This window comes from Culex pipiens, chromosome 3, assembly GCF_016801865.2.
Source record: "Culex pipiens pallens isolate TS chromosome 3, TS_CPP_V2, whole genome shotgun sequence".
Lineage (NCBI taxonomy): Eukaryota > Metazoa > Arthropoda > Insecta > Diptera > Culicidae > Culex > Culex pipiens.
In genome coordinates this window covers 22,592,398-22,611,634 of record NC_068939.1, presented here as the reverse complement: position 1 = coordinate 22,611,634, position 19,237 = coordinate 22,592,398, and the positions used below count along the sequence as shown (strand labels likewise).

Genomic DNA, 19,237 nt, shown 5'->3' with positions numbered 1-19,237 from the left:
AAAAAAAGTAAAAAAAACTTTTTTAGTGTTTTTTCGATGATAAATACGTTTTTCCGGAATTCTGAGTACGCCATCAAATTTGGCGTCTAATTTTACATAAAAATTCCTTTGACACCAAATTTCTATCTCATCACCGTTTCAGACTGCAAATTATTGAAAAACACCTTTTTTCGCATGCTCAAAAATTGAAGGGGTCGTACCGCCTCTCCGTCACCAGATATCAAAAAACGGACCTCGGATTCGTGATCAGGGACAAAAGTTACCCCTTAGGACAAAGTTTCACGCAAATCGAAGCTGGGTTGGGGCAACTGCTGTGTGGGTTGACGGAGAATTACCCATTTTTGATTTCAAAATATTTCAAATGTTTTATTTCAATTGACAATTTTTAAAATATTCAAAAACTTCGGCATGGACTCAAAAAAAAAATTTGAAATGGCAATAACCTGAAAACGGTGAAACAGTATATCAATGTTTCACTCAAGTATTTTTTATTGCATATTTAATTTAATATAAAAAAAATGGAATCAATAATTTGTTTGAAATTTTTTAGTTCTATACAAATTTAATTTTTTCTCAACGATAATTTTTTGTTGATCCTTCTGGAATATTCTCAACATGTGAAATTTTCTATCTTCTCAGGCCATTGCAAATTTTAGTTCATATTTGTAGACCTCATTTTTTTTAATTTCTTCAGAAAATCAAAAAAAATGTTGAAAACAAAAATTATCTTTAAAAATTCATGTAAAACTGATTGTCATTTGTTCAAAATACCCTATAATTTTTGTATTTTTAATCAAGTGGAGTTTTTAGACTTTTTGATTTTTTTTTATTTGAAACCAATAATTTGAAAAAGAAATAAAACTTCTAGAAAAAAATATTTTCACGAAATTTTTGATATTTTTCAAGTTTTTAGTAGTAATAATGTGTAAAGCATTTTGTGATGTTGTGAGCAAAAGCTCCACATATTTTGAAAATTGGGCTTGAAATAAGAAAATATAGTTTTTTGGGCTGTCCGACCAAAAATTATTGTAAATATTCGAGAATCTAAATCTTGGGAAGATATTATTTGATCTGCAGCAAAGTTGTAATTTGTGGCAAGTAGTTTTTCAAAATTTAAAAATTTTGAAATCAGTTGTTTTTCGTAATTTTTTTGTCAAAGTCAAAACAAATGTTTAATGTTTAATGTTTAATGTTTAATGTTTAATGTTTAATGTTTAATGTTTAATGTTTAATGTTTAATGTTTAATGTTTAATGTTTAATGTTTAATGTTTAATGTTTAATGTTTAATGTTTAATGTTTAATGTTTAATGTTTAATGTTTAATGTTTAATGTTTAATGTTTAATGTTTAATGTTTAATGTTTAATGTTTAATGTTTAATGTTTAATGTTTAATGTTTAATGTTTAATGTTTAATGTTTAATGTTTAATGTTTAATGTTTAATGTTTAATGTTTAATGTTTAATGTTTAATGTTTAATGTTTAATGTTTAATGTTTAATGTTTAATGTTTAATGTTTAATGTTTAATGTTTAATGTTTAATGTTTAATGTTTAATGTTTAATGTTTAATGTTTAATGTTTAATGTTTAATGTTTAATGTTTAATGTTTAATGTTTAATGTTTAATGTTTAATGTTTAATGTTTAATGTTTAATGTTTAATGTTTAATGTTTAATGTTTAATGTTTAATGTTTAATGTTTAATGTTTAATGTTTAATGTTTAATGTTTAATGTTTAATGTTTAATGTTTAATGTTTAATGTTTAATGTTTAATGTTTAATGTTTAATGTTTAATGTTTAATGTTTAATGTTTAATGTTTAATGTTTAATGTTTAATGTTTAATGTTTAATGTTTAATGTTTAATGTTTAATGTTTAATGTTTAATGTTTAATGTTTAATGTTTAATGTTTAATGTTTAATGTTTAATGTTTAATGTTTAATGTTTAATGTTTAATGTTTAATGTTTAATGTTTAATGTTTAATGTTTAATGTTTAATGTTTAATGTTTAATGTTTAATGTTTAATGTTTAATGTTTAATGTTTAATGTTTAATGTTTAATGTTTAATGTTTAATGTTTAATGTTTAATGTTTAATGTTTAATGTTTAATGTTTAATGTTTAATGTTTAATGTTTAATGTTTAATGTTTAATGTTTAATGTTTAATGTTTAATGTTTAATGTTTAATGTTTAATGTTTAATGTTTAATGTTTAATGTTTAATGTTTAATGTTTAATGTTTAATGTTTAATGTTTAATGTTTAATGTTTAATGTTTAATGTTTAATGTTTAATGTTTAATGTTTAATGTTTAATGTTTAATGTTTAATGTTTAATGTTTAATGTTTAATGTTTAATGTTTAATGTTTAATGTTTAATGTTTAATGTTTAATGTTTAATGTTTAATGTTTAATGTTTAATGTTTAATGTTTAATGTTTAATGTTTAATGTTTAATGTTTAATGTTTAATGTTTAATGTTTAATGTTTAATGTTTAATGTTTAATGTTTAATGGTATTAAAATAATTTAAATTTAAATGAAAACAGTAATTTTTACAAGAAGATTTTTTTTTTCATTCAAATCAGGGAAATTTACAAAAAAGTATTCCAACAAATGCTTATTCAGAATAAACCAGCTGCCATTTGCTGATCCCTCAACTTTTCCATTGCATACACTTCATAATCCTATTCAAAAAGATAATGTTGAAAAGTTCCAGCGAAAAACTTTCCCCACGCTCTCGCAGAAATATGAAGAATGCATCTTTTGCGCGCATCAACTCGACAAACAACACTTGTTTTCAAAGCTCCATTTCCAGTCTTTTTTCCTCGCAAAAAAGGCATCAGCAGGGGAAAAAAGCACCAACCCAGCCGTAAACTCAATTAAAAACATCATATTAAATGCACGCGCACTAAGCTCGCGCCATTATCCAGCTGCACAAAAAAAAAGTGCAACCGACAGTGATGAGCCTTTTTCTCTGCGTGCGACAACCTGAATTCAAAAATGAATCAACACGGACGGAGCGGAAAAAAAAGTTTTTCTTTCAACGGAATGAAAACTGAAAAGTTGCCACAACTGAGTGTCACCATAAAAGCTGGGAAAAAAATTAGCTCGTAGAAGTTGCGGTAGAAAAAGCAATAAATATTTGCAAATGTTATTAAATTTAAAATCATCCACGCTCGCTCACTTGCCAACTAATTAAAACGAAAGCCAAACGCGCGCCGCCGCAAATGTTCACTTGGCCGCAGCAAATTTAGTTGAGGGTGGTGGGGGGGTGGGGGAAAAGTTTCATGTAATTCACAGCACAACGAGAACAATGGCGCGAGAAGCTTTTCCAGCTCTTCAAGAAGGGGACAACTTTCTGCCAACGAGTGATGCCAGTATAGTGGTTGTCTCCGGGAAATCAAAAGCTCATTACCTAACTACTTCCGAGGAAGAGTAGAGGCAAGATGGCGCCGAAATAGATTCTCAAACTAGAGTTGGTCTTTCAAGGAAGGACAGTGCAAATTGACTCGACGAAAGTTTGCTTATGAAGTTGGACGGGAAGAGTAAAAAAGTGAATCAAATTTCTAAATGCAATTGGGAAGTCCGTTCTAATTAGAAAGTTTTGAAGTGGTGGGTCGTTTTAAGCAATGAGTTAATTTGAGCTTAGTATTAGTATTTTTATTTATTTTATTCAGTTTTGACTGGAAATATTTATATTGAGAAAGAGCAATTCCAGCTCAAATCAGGTATTTTCCTGGTACTTTTGTACCCGACCCTCTCCGATTTCAATGAAACTTTGTAGACATGTTATCCTAGGCCTATATTAGCCATTTTTGTGTATATGGAGCCAATAGTACTCGAAAATAACATTTCAGAAGGGCGTAAGGTATTTAAATATTTTTGTATTTTGTAATTTAAAAATTACTGTATCTCGAAGCCGTTGCGTCGTATCAAAAAGTGGTCAAAGACAAACTTGTAGGAAATAGGACGGGCTTTCTGAAAAAATACACTGAAACAAAAATACACCGCACATCTATGAGATTTTAAGTCTAAAACTTAAATTTAAAGGTGATGTCACGATTTTTTTTCGTTCCAAATTTTTGAGGAAATAGCCTAAAATGTTACCAAAGGACTGACGAAAAATGCAGGATGGTATGGGTATGTCTCTCTTAAAAACAAAAAATACAAAAATCATTTACTAAAACTGTTTTTTTGAAAAGTGGTCTAAACGTCAAAATTTTTAAAAACCGGTAGTGGGAATCGATTTTCCAGACAATGTTACATAAAATCTCCATGTTGACCATTGTCTTATGTCCAATCCTTGGGAAGATTCAGCGGTTTTATAAACAAAAATGTTGGAAAAACGGATTTTTTTGTGGTTTTTGGAAATTTCTTCATGACAGACATGGTTTTTCAGTCTCGTAAATAATTTTACCGGAATGCTTGACCAATTTCCCATAAGTTTGTCTTTGACAGCATTTCAATTGGATGTAAGGGCTTACAGATAGAGCGTCTAATTTCCCGTCCCGGGAAAAAATTTCCCGGGAATTCCCGGGATTTCCCGTAAACAAATATTTCCCGTTTCCCGGGAATTCCCGGAATTCAAACGGAAGTATACATTTTCTTAATTTTTTGGATCCAATTTTTATAAAATGCTCTAGAAAAAATTAAGAAACTCAATTACTATCAAGATTTATTTCTGATAATATTAGTTTCTGAAGCAACTGGAAATAGACCTTGCTTAATGAAAATAAACTTTTACAATCCAGGTAAACTTTTTAAAGAATAATTGGATATAGTATAAATAATATTTAAATCCTTTAACGCCAAAGCAAAATTGAGATTTTTTATGTTTTTGTTTACCATGGTTAAATTAGATGAAAATTGAATTACTATCATTAAATATTTCAAATAGGTTTTTGCAAGAAGAATTACTTCAATTCGTTCAAATTCAATTTAAAGTAAAAGTATTATGGAGCACTGTTGCAACAATGGGTGTTAGAATGTTTAACATGAAAAAAAAAATCAAAGAGTGGTAGTCTGCCGTTCCCATGTTCAAAAAAGTGTAACTGAGAAAAACGCGATTGAAATTTTTCTACCGATTTCTGTGTTTCTACGCATAATTGTTCCGTGGGTTCCTATACGCCCTATGTGTCCCTAGTCGCCCCAGTTAGCAGTTTATCATCCTTATTTGTGATTCTCTTGCTATACAACAGGTAAACAAGACATAATGCTAAGTAAAACTAATGATTCCGTGTAAGAAAATACTTGGTGGGACAATTATGCGTAGAAGTTCAACGATGAGACAAACAGACTTGGTGTTGTTTTTAATGAGTTTCCAAACAAAGTACCAGATTTTATGTGTTTTCCTTAAAGTAGACATCAGACTAAACTTAAAAATGTCATAAAGTCAAAATCGTCAAAAACTGGCATGGGACAATTATGCGTAGAACGGCAGTAGTGGGATGATGACAAATCGTATAATTTGAAACATGTTTTCGTTCTATGAAAAAACATTCAACAGAAGTCAATTATAAACCTGAAAACCAAGTGTTAAAAAGCACTAAAAAATCATTGAAAAACTACTTTATATTGTTTAAGAGGTGCCTGAAAAATGCAAAAATTGTTTAAATACTTGCCCCAAATATCTGAAAAAATTGAGTTGTTAAAGAAAACAAAAGCGAGAAGTTAGATTTTTAAGGAAAAACTAACAAGCTTAACAATTTTGTTCAAGAGCTGAAACCAGTATTACTTGGTTTAGAACAGTTATATGTTATGAAAAAAATAATTTTTAAATGATTTTATTCGTGTGCCAAACCATACTCTCACAAACTGGTCACAGAGGCAAGTTTTAAAGAAATTTTAAGATTGTGGAGTATGGATTCATTTTACAAAACACTTTGATGAAAAAATACTTCTCAGCAAAAAATACCAGAAATCATTTTTTGATTTATTGTACGATTTGATCGTATCAAATTAGAAAAATATACATTTTCTTGTAGTTGTATGAATTTTTATATGCATTCAAGCAATTAGTTGATCTTTACACTTATTTTAAACATTTAAACAAGTCCCTGTCCTATTCAATTTATATGCATAATATGATTCAGCACCAAAAATTAGAACAATTTTCAATAAATTTAAAATTTCCCGGGAAATTGGTTGAAAATTTCCCGTTTCCCGGGAAATTTGTAACCCCGGGAAATTGGACGCTCTACTTACAGATATAAGCTCAATTACATTGCTAATAACTGAAAATAGAATATTTTTTTCAGTGTCCCGGGCAGACGGTAATAACAAAATTAATAATGTTTCAATAACAAATCCTGTTAAAATAACAAAAAGTGTTATTATTTTATCCTTTAGTTCAACTTCAAGAAGAAAAAATAATAACAGTTTCTGATAAAATAACAAAATTTGGTATTGAAGTGATATTATATTGAAAATGTTTAATAACACGTTAATAAGAGGAAATGTTATACATTTCAAAAACTCTCCTAATAACAAAATTTGTTATTCGTTCGGTATACTAACTTAGAAATAAAATTACCATAAATCGCACATATGGAAAAGTTTTTAAGTGTCCATAACACAATCTGTTATTATTTTTTCTTTTGTTAGCTATGTTTAGATCTTTGGGATAATTTTGTCTGATTTCGTCGAGGTCATTATTTTGGCCATGAAATGGGGTCCTTAAGCTAAAATCATTCTAAAAAGTTGAAATTTTGGAAGTTGATTTTTTTAATTACACAGAAAAAAATATTTCTGTAAATTTACATTATTTATCATGTACCAAAAGGTATCATGATAAATGATGTATATTTACATTAGGTTCATTGGAAATTTACATTAGATTCATTGGAAATTTACATTAGTTTTGAAAATTTACATTAGTTAAAATCAACTAATTCTGATTGGTCAATGGGAATGAGAAGCTCGACTTGGATTGCAGTAGGAAAAGGGTGTGGCCAATGTTCTATTTTAAAATCAGCGAAGCGGGCAGCAAAAGGAATCGAACGGACGACGGGTAGAATGTTCGGTGTTACTGCTGCTACCCGCTGCCGACTGAGCCATCTTCGCATTTTATAAACGAGCGGCTAAAGCATCAACTTGTTCAGGTTGAGGCTCAGGCAGTGGGCCAGCGAAGTATGAGAGCGATAGAAAGAGAACCAAATATTACTATTTTTAGTTCGGGTAGTTTTGAAGTCAACGTTTGGCAGAAATACATTGGATATATGATTTACATTGAATAGGAATTTACAGGAAGCCGAACACGGGTAGAAATTCATCAGATTTGGGATTCCATGCTCAACGTTTCCATTAGATTCATAATTTACATTAGATTTAGATTTACATTGGAGTAATTTCCATGACTTTTTATTCTTTACATCATATTTCAACATTACATTGAGTGAGTTTACATAAGAAACAGTAATTACGTGCTGTGTAAATTTACATATTTTTTTCTGTGTATTTGATATACCTTCTAAAGGACTTTGTTTAAAATGGTTCGAACTATGGGATAATTTTGACCATTTTTTTTTATTATTTGATATACCCCCTAGAGGACTTTCTTTAAAATTGGCTAGAACTATGGGATGATTTTGACCAATTTTGTCGGGGTCATTATTTTGGCCATGAAATGGGGTCCTTAAGCTAAAATTATTCTAAAAAGTTGAAATTTTGAAAGTTGATTTTTTTTAATTATTTGATATACCCCCTAGGGACTTTGCTAAAATTGGCTAGAACTATGGGATAATTTTGACCAATTTCGTCGGGGTCATTATTTTGGCCATGAAATGGGGTCCTTAAGCTAAAATTATTCTGAAAAGTTGAAATTTTGAAAGTTGATTTTTTTTAATTATTTGATATACCCCCTAAGGGACTTTGCAAATATTGGCTAGAACTATGGGATAATTTTGACCATTTTCGTTGGAGTCATTATTTTGGCCATGAAATGGGGTCCTTAAGCTAAAATTATTCTAAAAAGTTGAAATTTTAAAAGTTGATTTTTTTTAATTATTTGATATACCCCCTAAGGGACTTTGCTAAAATTGGCTAGAACTATGGGATAATTTTGACCAATTTCGTCGGGGTCATTATTTTGGCCATGAAATGGGGTCCTTAAGCTAAAATTATTCTAAAAAGTTGAAATTTTGAAAGTTGATTTTTTTTAATTATTTGATATACCCCCTAAGGGACTTTGCTAAAATTGGCTAGAACTATGGGATAATTTTGACCAATTTCGTCGGGGTCATTATTTTGGCCATGAAATGGGGTCCTTAAGCTAAAATTATTCTGAAAAGTTGAAATTTTGAAAGTTGATTTTTTTTTAATTATTTGATATACCCCCTAAGGGACTTTGCTATAATTGGCTAGAACTATGACATAATTTTGACCAATTTTATCGGGGTCATTCCCTAGTAACATTTTAGGTTTTAAGTGGGCCATAAAAGCCATTCAGCAAATTTTCAGCAACTTTTACTTGGAGTCGGAATCCGTGAAGTCGGGTATTTTTAGAGAGCTGAAGTCGTCGTTGACGTCATATCCTGCATCCAGAGTCGGAGTTGTCTTCAAAGTATGGATTCAAAGTCGCTTGGAGGTACCCGACTCTGCAGCCCTGACTAGTACAGAGGAGTTATGGCAACTGCAGGTTTATTTGCAAATTACAAATAAACCAAAACAATAACTTTTTTTGTTATGGAGACATACCAGTTCAATAACATTTTTTGTTATTATGCTGCTCCACCTCTCCGCACAAAATAACAAATCTTGTTATTCCTTCATGATTCCTTCTGTGTTATTGGTTTGTTATTGCAATAACAACATAATAACAGTTTAAGTTGTTCTTCGAACAAATCTTTGTTATTGATTTTTGTTATTTTAACAACTAATCCGATCATCCCAATACCATATTTCGATCTTCTCACAATATCAAAAACTGACCTTCCCAAGTTATTTCCGTCTGCTCGGGGTGGTAGAAACCAGGATAATAAATTTGCTTACGTAAATATAAAAACGATATAAATCAAAAAGCTGTCAAAGGCAAACTTATGGAAAATTGAACGAGCTTTCCGGTAAAAATATTTACAAGACTGAAAAACCAAGTCTGTTATATAGAAATCGCCAAAAACCACCAAAAAACCCGTTTTTCAACATTTTTATTTTTAAAACCGCTGTATCTTCCCAAAGATTGGACATAGGACAATAGTCAATATTGAGACTTTTATGTAAAATTGTCTGGAAAATCGATTCCCACTTCCGGTTTTTAATAATTTTGACGTTTAGACCACTTAAAAAACAGTTTTAGTAAATGATTTTTGTATTTTTTTTTTTTTAAGAGAGACATACCATCCTGCATTTTTCGTCAGTCCTTTGGTAACATTTTAGGCTATTTCCTCAAAAATTTGGAACGAAAAAAAATCGTGACATCACCATTAAATTTTAGGTTTAGGCTTAAAAATCAAAAAATCTCATAGATGTGGCGTGTATTTTTGTTTCAGTGTATTTTTTTCAGAAAGCCCGTCCTATTTCCTACAAGTTTGTCTCTGACCACTTTTTGATACGACGCAACGGCTTCGAGATACAGTAATTTTTAAATTACAAAATTCAAAAATATTTAAATACCTTACTCCCTTCTCAAATGTTATTTTCGAGTACTATTGGCTCCATATACTCAAAAAATTGCTTATATAGGCATAGGATAACATGTCTACAAAGTTTCATTGAAATCGGAGAGGGTCGGGTATAAAAGTACCAGAAAAATTCCCGATTTGAGCTGGAATTGCTTGAAAAGATTTATTTTAAAGTAAAAACAAACATGTTTGGAAAAGATTCCATCAAATATTCAATATAAAGGAATTTTTAAACCAAACACTGCTCAGACTATAATATTCAAATGATTTTCTCTTGCAGCAACTATCACATTTTCATCTCGTGTTCCCGGAGCATAAGCAACATTATCCATGATAGCATAATTTCATATTCTCGCCTGAAGCTTAAGGCGGTTCCCCAACCAAAACACACTGACTGCTGTCGAATGTAGAAAAATCGATAAAAAAATTCAGGGGCCGGAGAGGCATTTTTTTAACAGTCGCCAAAGCAGTTTTGGCCCATTTTCAGTATTTGCTCCTCTTCATCGTGAACGCCTTATTTGTAATAATCTCCGTTTTCACTCTTGTTTCAAACTAGACATTTGTGTGGTGTCAGTGTTCTGTACATCGAACAGTATGGGTGAGGGTGGTGGAACAATGGCAAACATCGAGCTATAGGGAAGGATCGGTTCAAAGGACGGGAGTTGGCCATAAGTTTCCACCTAAATCTACATTTACTCACGATGCTGGCTGTTAGACTTGGTTTCTGCCGACATACCTGCAAAGAGAGAGAAAGAAGAAGAACGGAAATCAGCATCGAGAAAACCATAAACTGTTAATAAATTCCGAGAATTTTCAAGTCGATGTGCTCGTTGAGAGGTGAGATGGAAAACGGGCGCGTGGCACGTGGGGCCACGTGGGGGCCCGGGACGGTGGAGAAACTTTTCCGCGCAAAACAACCATCGTCATTTTTATCATCGTGATGATGATGATGATCAGCACACCACTTGAGCGAAGTGGGAGTGTGGAATGTGCGCCCCTGAATCAACATAATGGCTTACTTATGTTGGTTTGATGGCGTGGTTGTTCGCATATCTTTCGCAGATCTTGGAATTCTGGGCGCGTGGTGGCTTTTGAGCGCGCACGTGGACGGTCACGTGGGGCGAATGCTGTGCAAAATTTTAAGATTTACTATATCTTAAAGAAAATAAAATGAGTAAAAGAGTTCAATTGAAAATTTAGTTCTTTATAGGAGTATATTTTGTAAAAAAAACGTAAAAAAATTGATAAAACTTTTTTTTTTGTATTTTAGTATTTCAGAATGCAAGAACAGTCCAGACTTACTATCCGAAGTCTAGAATATCCGATGGTTTGTATCAAGGTTTTTAACGAAAAAAATTTTCGAGGTTCGATAACGATAATCTATCGTTATCGTTATCGTTATTCCGATAATTTTATCGTCGGTAATTTTTATCGACGATAAAAGACGATGAGTTTCAATGTATAAATACTTAAATTTTCACAAAATATCGTTTTTTAAAGTACTAATTTTTTATAATTTGCAATGTGGGTTTCAACCGACTCGAAAATACTCATTTTTTTCGAATTTGCGATATGAGTATCATGTATTTTAACTGTTTTAGAGATTTTTAAAAGAAATACTAAAATTTTCACAAAATACCGTTTTTTTTAATACTGGAATTTGTATAATTCGCAATATGGGAATCAAACGACTCGAAACTTTGCATGCATTTTCACTGTGTTAGAGTTTTTTTAATGAAATTCTAAAATTTTCGCAAAATACCGTATTTTCTCTAAAATATTTTTTTTTAATTTCGCAATGTGAGTATCAAACTATTCGAAATTGTGCATGTATTTTATCTGTTTTAGTGATTTTTAAATGAAATACTAAAAAGTTCACAAAAAATCTAATCTACACATATTGCGAATTAGAAAAAAATAATAGTTTTTTAATACTGTATTTTGTAAAAAATTAAGTTTATCATTAAAAAGAACTCCAAAACAGCTATTTTAGCATGCAAAATTTCGAATCGTTTAGTACCCATATTGCGAAAAATGAAAATTGAGTATTTTCGAGATAATACGGTATTTTGTGAAAATTTAAGTTTTTCATTCAAAAAACTCTAAAACAATGGAAATGCAAGTAAAATTTCGAATCGTTTGATACCCATATTGCAAATTGTAAAAAATTGCGTACTATCAAAAAAGTACGGTATTTGTGAAAATATTCGTATTTCATTAAAAAAAACTAAAACAGTGAAAACGCAGGATTTCGCTTCATTTGATACCCATATTGAGAATTATAAAAAAATGAGTATTTTAGAGAAAATACGGTATTTTGTGAAAATTTTAGTGTTTCATTCAAAAACTCTAAAACAGTGAAAATGCATGCAAAATTTCGAATCGTTTGATACCCATTTTACAAATAATAAAAATTTGAGTACTTTAAAAATACGGTATTTTGCAAAAAAAAATAGTATTTATGCTTTGAAACTTACATTATCAAAAAAAAAAAAAAAAGATTCTAAACGAATGCATTAAAAATTTAACATGAAATTGATCGTCCTTTGTCGGCGATGAGATTATAATTATCAACGATAGAATTATTGAAATAACGATAGATAACAACCGTGGTTTGTATAGAGCTTCGGATAATCGAAACGCAAACTTTTTTGCTGTTAATCTTTATTTTAACATTAAATTCGAGTTCTGCGACCCGAATTATGGTCAATTTTGAATAGTTGAATACATTTTCAAGTACTTCGTCACCGCCATCTTGGATTTAAAAATTCAAAATCACTTATGCGTATTTAAGGGGTCATCCTTAAGCTTTTTTTTGTGATTCAATTGAACGAAGTGAGATTTTTCCGAGGCCTTCGGATAATCGAGTTTGGATTGTATTTTATTATTAAAGTATTTTAGTATTTTGATATTCTAGTAAGTATTTTAGTATTTTAGTATTTTAGTATTTTAGTATTTTAGTATTTTAGTATTTTAATATTTTAGTATTTTAGTATTTTAGTATTTTAGTATTTTAGTATTTTAGTATTTTAGTATTTTAGTATTTTAGTATTTTAGTATTTTAGTATTTTAGTATTTTAGTATTTTAGTTTTTTAGTATTTTAGTATTTTAGTATTTTAGTATTTTAGTATTTTAGTATTTTAGTATTTTAGTATTTTAGTATTTTAGTATTTTAGTATTTTAGTATTTTAGTATTTTAGTATTTTAGTATTTTAGTATTTTAGTATTTTAGTATTTTAGTATTTTAGTATTTCAGTATTTTAGTATTTAAGTATTTTAGTATTTTAGTATTTTAGTATTTTAGTATTTTAGTATTTTAGTATTTTAGTATTTTAGTATTTTAGTATTTTAGTATTTTAGTATTTTAGTATTTTAGTATTTTAGTATTTTAGTATTTTAGTATTTTAGTATTTTAGTATTTTAGTATTTTAGTATTTTAGTATTTTAGTATTTTAGTATTTTAGTATTTTAGTATTTTAGTATTTTAGTATTTTAGTATTTTAGTATTTTAGTATTTTAGTATTTTAGTATTTTAGTATTTTAGTATTTTAGTATTTTAGTATTTTAGTATTTTAGTATTTTAGTATTTTAGTATTTTAGTATTTTAGTATTTTAGTATTTTAGTATTTTAGTATTTTAGTATTTTAGTATTTTAGTATTTTAGTATTTTAGTATTTTAGTATTTTAGTATTTTAGTATTTTAGTATTTTAGTATTTTAGTATTTTAGTATTTTCTTTTACAAAATTGCGAACTTTATTGAAAAATCTATTTACAATAATAATCAATGTTTATTAAAGTTTTCAAAAATTTAAAGTAATTCAATTATGACAATTGAATTCCACACTGGCGTGTCCCCTCCATTTGACCACGAGGTCAATTCCTTCACACATACGTACATTGAACCGATTGACGTCATACACGAACGAGCAGGACAAATTGACCCCTGCGAATCCATGTCAACTTTGCAAGGGAGTGGGGAAGAATCTTCCCCGACACATCAGCACAAAAGCTGTGTAAAATAAATCGTAAAATTTTACGACATTCTATCCTGAAATAGGGTATGGTGCGAATTTTGGATCGCATTATTTCATGCGGATTAATTTTTATAAAATTTACTCAGTCCATTTTTTTTTTCGAAAAATTTCCACTGGTGAAGAAAAAGCAAATGTGGTTGGGGATTGCAGAGAAATCCCACTAGTTATTACCGGAATTGCCGTCATACACAATGTCTCGTTTAGCTTCTGTTGAATGTTGTCAACGAGGAATACTGCCAACACAGCAGATTAATGCACGGAAACGTGATGACGTCATCGTAGTTGAAATAGCCAAGAATCTTGATATTTGAGAAAAGTCTTCCGGAATCTCAAAAGTCACATTCATTTCACGAGAATTCCCCCAGATATCACTCAAATTCCCTCCGTACAAATCTCCAGAAACGTCCAAACATCTTGTTCCATTACAGAAAGCACCGTGAGAAAAATAAGCTCGCTGCAAACAAAAACTAACAACCATTTTGTGCTCCTCCGCCAAAAGATTTGTGCCGCGCTCGCGCCAATTCCCAGCACAATTTATCACCGGCCATTGCTCATACTTGGCCCCGGCGCGCACTTTGGCCAGGACATCAGCTGCTAGCTAGGTGATGATGATGATTCCGGTGCCGAAAAATAATCCCCCCCAGTTTTCCGTGAAATTCCGTTCGCGCGACGGAGCTTTTGCACTTTCTTCCAGGCGCGGAGCTTTGCCAGCTTCGAGCGATTCATGGAATCTGAAAAGTGCAATTTCACTCTGCGATTTCGAGAAAAGGGAAACCTTTTTTTTGCTAGATTCTCGTTATTTTGGGAAAAGCAAATAGTGGGTTTGCTGTGGCACGGTGTGCTTGATGATATTTAAATTTTATTTTATTCAAGTTCTCATAAAATTGAAATCAGCAATTTAAATTAAATGTAATCAAACGTTTTTTTTTAGATTTTCACTTAAAAATATCATTTTTTGAACCCACCGTCCACGACACCACCCTCCCGCCAACAATGACAAAGTGATTCCGGACCAAACAGACGGAGACAGACAGACTCGAACCATTCCTTCAGCGGTGGGGATAAAAAGGAAAGCTCCGAAAACTCGAGCAGGAAAAACCAACTGTGTGCACAGGAGGGCTGAGAAAAATGCTTTCCTTCACGGGATGCACAATTCATTCGGAAGATAAATTCCCCTTTGAGGGGAGGGTGGGGGTAGCTTGAGGAATTTGTGCAACTTCCGGTGGGGCCTTTACCCTCAGGGCACTTCTGGTCGATTTCCGGTCCCATTGGTTCCTTGCCACTGACCAAGTTTCCGTGTTGACATATGATTTATAATTTATGATTTTTTTCTGGCATGTTTTGAAAACAAATCTCAAACGACAAAAAAAATTCAAAAAAATGTTTCATGATTCTTTCAATGAATCACCCTAACCAAACATTCAAGAATAAATGCCAACCCTCGCCCAATCGGTGTCAGTGATAAATTATCGCCCGGGAAAACTTTACGCTTGGCCACTATTTACGTGCTGCTGGGTGTACATTTTGAATGTTTTCAGCCGTCATGACCAGCACTAGAGCCCGGATAAACCAGAGCGCCACTAGAGCTTTGACGAGAAGAATATTGTGATGGCGGGCTCGGGTGTGTACGTTTGACCCTTAGGCGGGATGGATTCTCAAAAGAAGAAAGAAAAAATAAACGTCTGATTCGGACGTTAGAAGGCGATAAGTGTTTTGAGAGATTCAAACGTCAAAGTTGTCATTAAAATCATTCAACGGTTTCAACTCAGATGTAATTCTAAATAATGAGTTAACGATAAGAAATACACGACAACCGTCCGATTCAGACGTTAGGTGAAATTTTACGCTTTTCTTAGCTTCAAGGTAAAAAAATGATTTTAAACATAATAGTAATAAAAGTATTCAAATACAAACTTCTGAAAAATCATCAAATTGATTATAATTTCCAAAGGTTTTTTGTAAAGGTTAATAAACTATTTTTTTTACTTTTAAGTGTTTACTGGCGGTTTCAAAATCCAAAAAAGCAAAAAAAAAGTTATGTATTGGATCTTTAGATTTGATCTCATTTCAGGACTTTTTGAGATTCTTATTCCGGGCAGACGGCAATAACAAAATTCATACCATTTCAATAACAAATACTGTTAAAATAACAGAAAGTGTTATGAAATCTTCTTGAAAAATCCATCCAAATCCTGTTATTGAGATGATTGGATTAGTTGTTAAAATAACAAAAAATAACAAAAACAAAACAAAGATTTGTTCGAAGAATAACGAAAAATGTTAGTAGTCTGTTATTACAATAACGATCCAATAACAAAAAAAAAAACATAACGACGAATAACAAATCTTGTTATGAATAACATAAAATGTTATTGGCCTAGTGTTTTCAAACATCAAAAAATGTTATTTTCAAGCTATTTCCGTCTGCTCGGGATGATTAGTCGTTATATTATTACTGCCCATTTATGTTTAGTTTGTGCAAATGTATAGTTATCTGATTGAGTTTTTGTTTTGAACTGGTAATTTTTTATGTAAAATTAACATATAAACACACAATATGAACAAAAATCGATATTTTGACAATATGAGTCAATTCGGAGGGCAGATTCGGATTCAGCGGGCAAAATTACATGGAAAAACATACAGTTGGAATTTTTTTGAATTTTATTAAGGGGGGTCTCATACACTTTTCCCCTAAAAATTAGACATTTTCAAATGCAGATATCTCGATATCTCCCTTTTGAATGCAATGTGGCGCTTACAATTTGGCCTGCACTTTGTCGATATTGAAGCTACAAAATTGCATCTTTTCAGTATTAAACGTGAAGACTTCCATCATTGTCATGATTTTTCCTTCAAAGATATAAATTTTGCGTCGCTTTCAATATTTTGACAAAATTCCTTCAACAAGTTGTTTAGAATAGTGCCCTACACATGCTGATTCCTTTTGGTAACGAAGGCAACAACCGGCACATGCTGATTCCTTTTGGTGCTGAAATTCGTTAAATTGAATTTAATACACAATTTTTTATAGTGATGATTAATTTTCTTTGAAAATGATCAACGGCTTCACCTTAAAATGGCTGTAACTTTTTACTCTTAAGGAACTAGGATTGGTATGAGCACACACTAATTATTTTTTGAAATTTGTTTTCAGGGCATTAAAATATACATTTTCATCTATTGACAAAATAAATATGAAGACATTTGGATGTCCCATTGTCGAGATATAGTCATTTTAAGTTAGCAGTTTCAAAAAACGGGTGCCAAGATATCTCAACACTGCATTGACCAAATCCGCTCAAAATTTTTGTGAAGACTCACTAAATGGACCCCGTGTGCATGATGAAGGCCGATTTTCAAAAAGTTTATTAAAAAAAGATAAAAATATTTTTCTGTTTTTCATATAAAAAATAATAATTTTTGATTTTTGTATTTTTTTAAAAAACCTAAATTTCAAAATCAGGCTTCATCATGCACACGTGATATGTCTTGAGAGTCCTCACTCTAAATTTGCCAATTTGGTCCATCTCATCTCGAGATATCGTGGCACCCGCAAATCAAGAAAAACGCTCACAAAGTTTGACGGTTCGCTTTGCGCATGGCAAAATTTTGAAGTTAAATCTTCGACTCACTTAAATCATGAAATATCTTTATGAAACTTTCAGGAGTGATTGGAAATCGTCTTTTGAAAGGATTCAATAAATAATCCGAAATATGAATTTTTGAGATTTTTTACATGTATGTAACCCCTTAATGTCATGTCATGTTTATTTTTTAGAGTTCAAAGAGTGCTCCCGACATCTTTAATTTATCTATTAATTAACTCTGAATTGCTACGTTAGAAAAAAAAAATTTGAAAGTTCGCTGAGATCCTTCCTCAAAATTTGGTCGTAAAAGGCGTAGGTTGCGAGATAAAATGTTGGTGTCATCTACAAAGTTGCTTGGATTAGCAAGCTCAACAACCTTCTAGAGGACAAAACAAATCGCTAAAATATTGCTGAAAAGATAGATTTTTAAAATCACCCTAATCGTGAATCACCCTCACAGCAAAAAATCCGATGGTAAAATCGCATGCAAAAGCATGCACATCACCTTCGTCAAAAAAGGCACTTAATATTACACGCTGCATGTACATTTTTTGTAAACACAAAAAAAAAGTTGCAACCGACGGGACTCAAACCCAGCACCTACAGTAAGGACTGGCGCCGTAGCCCGCTCTGCCATCAGACCGATGAAAAATGGAAAGGATAAACGTATATGTGAGCTTGACATTTCGGTCAAGTAGGTTTCCCATACTGATGGGCTACATATTTAAGGGTGTTTTATTACACAGAATTTCATAAAATAATGCAAAATTTATTTTTCACTCAGGGCTTTTACATGCAGCTGGATTACTACTTTATTTGCTGTGCTAATTTTCAACCAAACCAAAAGTTTCCCTTTTCCATTTGCAATAACTCTTCTCAAGACACTTAATTTTGCGATCTTTTTTAGTGTTGTTTTAGATTGAAACTCGTTATGGGAAAAAATAAAATGCATTGAGCATCAATCGTCTGATTCAGACGTTATATCGTTATAATTTAATTGTCTGATTCAGGCGTTAGTAGAAAAAAGGGTATTAAAAATGCTTAAAAGCTCAAGCTTTCTTGGAAAAAAATGTTTTTTGTACATTGCTTTTTAAAAACGATAAATTAAGAAATTTTTTGGGGTCTCCTTTCCATTGCTTTTATGGGTTAAATACGTAGTTGTCGCGATTTTTTACGTTGATTGTCTGATTTAGACTTTAGATGAATCACCCCGTTAAAAAATGCTTTAAAACGTTATTTTTTCAAGATTGAAGTCCGTTTGGAGAAAAATAAAAACACAGAAATTCCTTTAAAAACAGTCGTCTGATTCAGACGTAACCCTTATTATTTTGGTATCTAATTTTAAACGATGATAGCAATGATAGTAATTTTACATTAATTGTCTGATTAAGACGTTAGAAAAGAAACGGGTTTAAACAACTTAAATAAGACAAAAAACATAAAAATCGTACAAATTTCATAATAAATTATGTTTATCACAATTTTCAATCAAATTTGCCAACTTTTTAGTCCAAGAGGAATGCTTTAAATCAGTCATTCAAATCAAGTTTTAATCATAGTTGGTATGACTTCAAATGATAAAAAAACAATGAAATGGCATGAACGCCAAATGTCTGATTCAGACGTCATTCTAAATTTGTGTTTTTTTTTCTCAAATGCAATGTCAGAATATTGTTTTTTTTTTTACGGTAGAAGTAATCAAAGTCTTTGAATGAAGATAATATTTCAGACATGAGAAGAAACTTTATACTTTTTCTTAATTCAAAAATAACCGTCTAAAAAACAAATGAATGATTTTAAACACAAACTCAAATTGACGACTCCACGGACCAAGTATTGTATGCTGTATGCTATTTTTTTTAGATCAACCGTTCAAATCATTGGTTGGTCTGATTTCAAATGTTGAAAAAATGGCCTGAACCATCAATCGTCTGATTCAGACGTTACACGGAATTTAGAGCTCTTGGTATAAATTGAAGTCAGAAATCTTATTTTTAAC

At 31.0% G+C, this 19,237-nt stretch overlaps 1 protein-coding gene across 6 annotated transcripts in view; it reads right to left on the bottom strand.

Moving 5' to 3' along the window:
• Window positions 1–19,237, bottom strand: part of LOC120418906 (uncharacterized) — a 428,949-nt gene that overhangs the window by 164,264 nt on the left and 245,448 nt on the right. For 4 of the 6 annotated variants that reach the window (XM_052711271.1, XM_052711270.1, XM_052711269.1 and 1 more), the window contains exon 3: window positions 10,313–10,348. The exons of the other annotated variants lie outside the window; for them this stretch is intronic. In XM_052711271.1, the coding sequence (XP_052567231.1) occupies window positions 10,313–10,348 (36 nt within the window). The remainder of the gene's footprint in view (window positions 1–10,312; window positions 10,349–19,237) is intronic. 6 annotated transcript variants of the gene reach the window in all.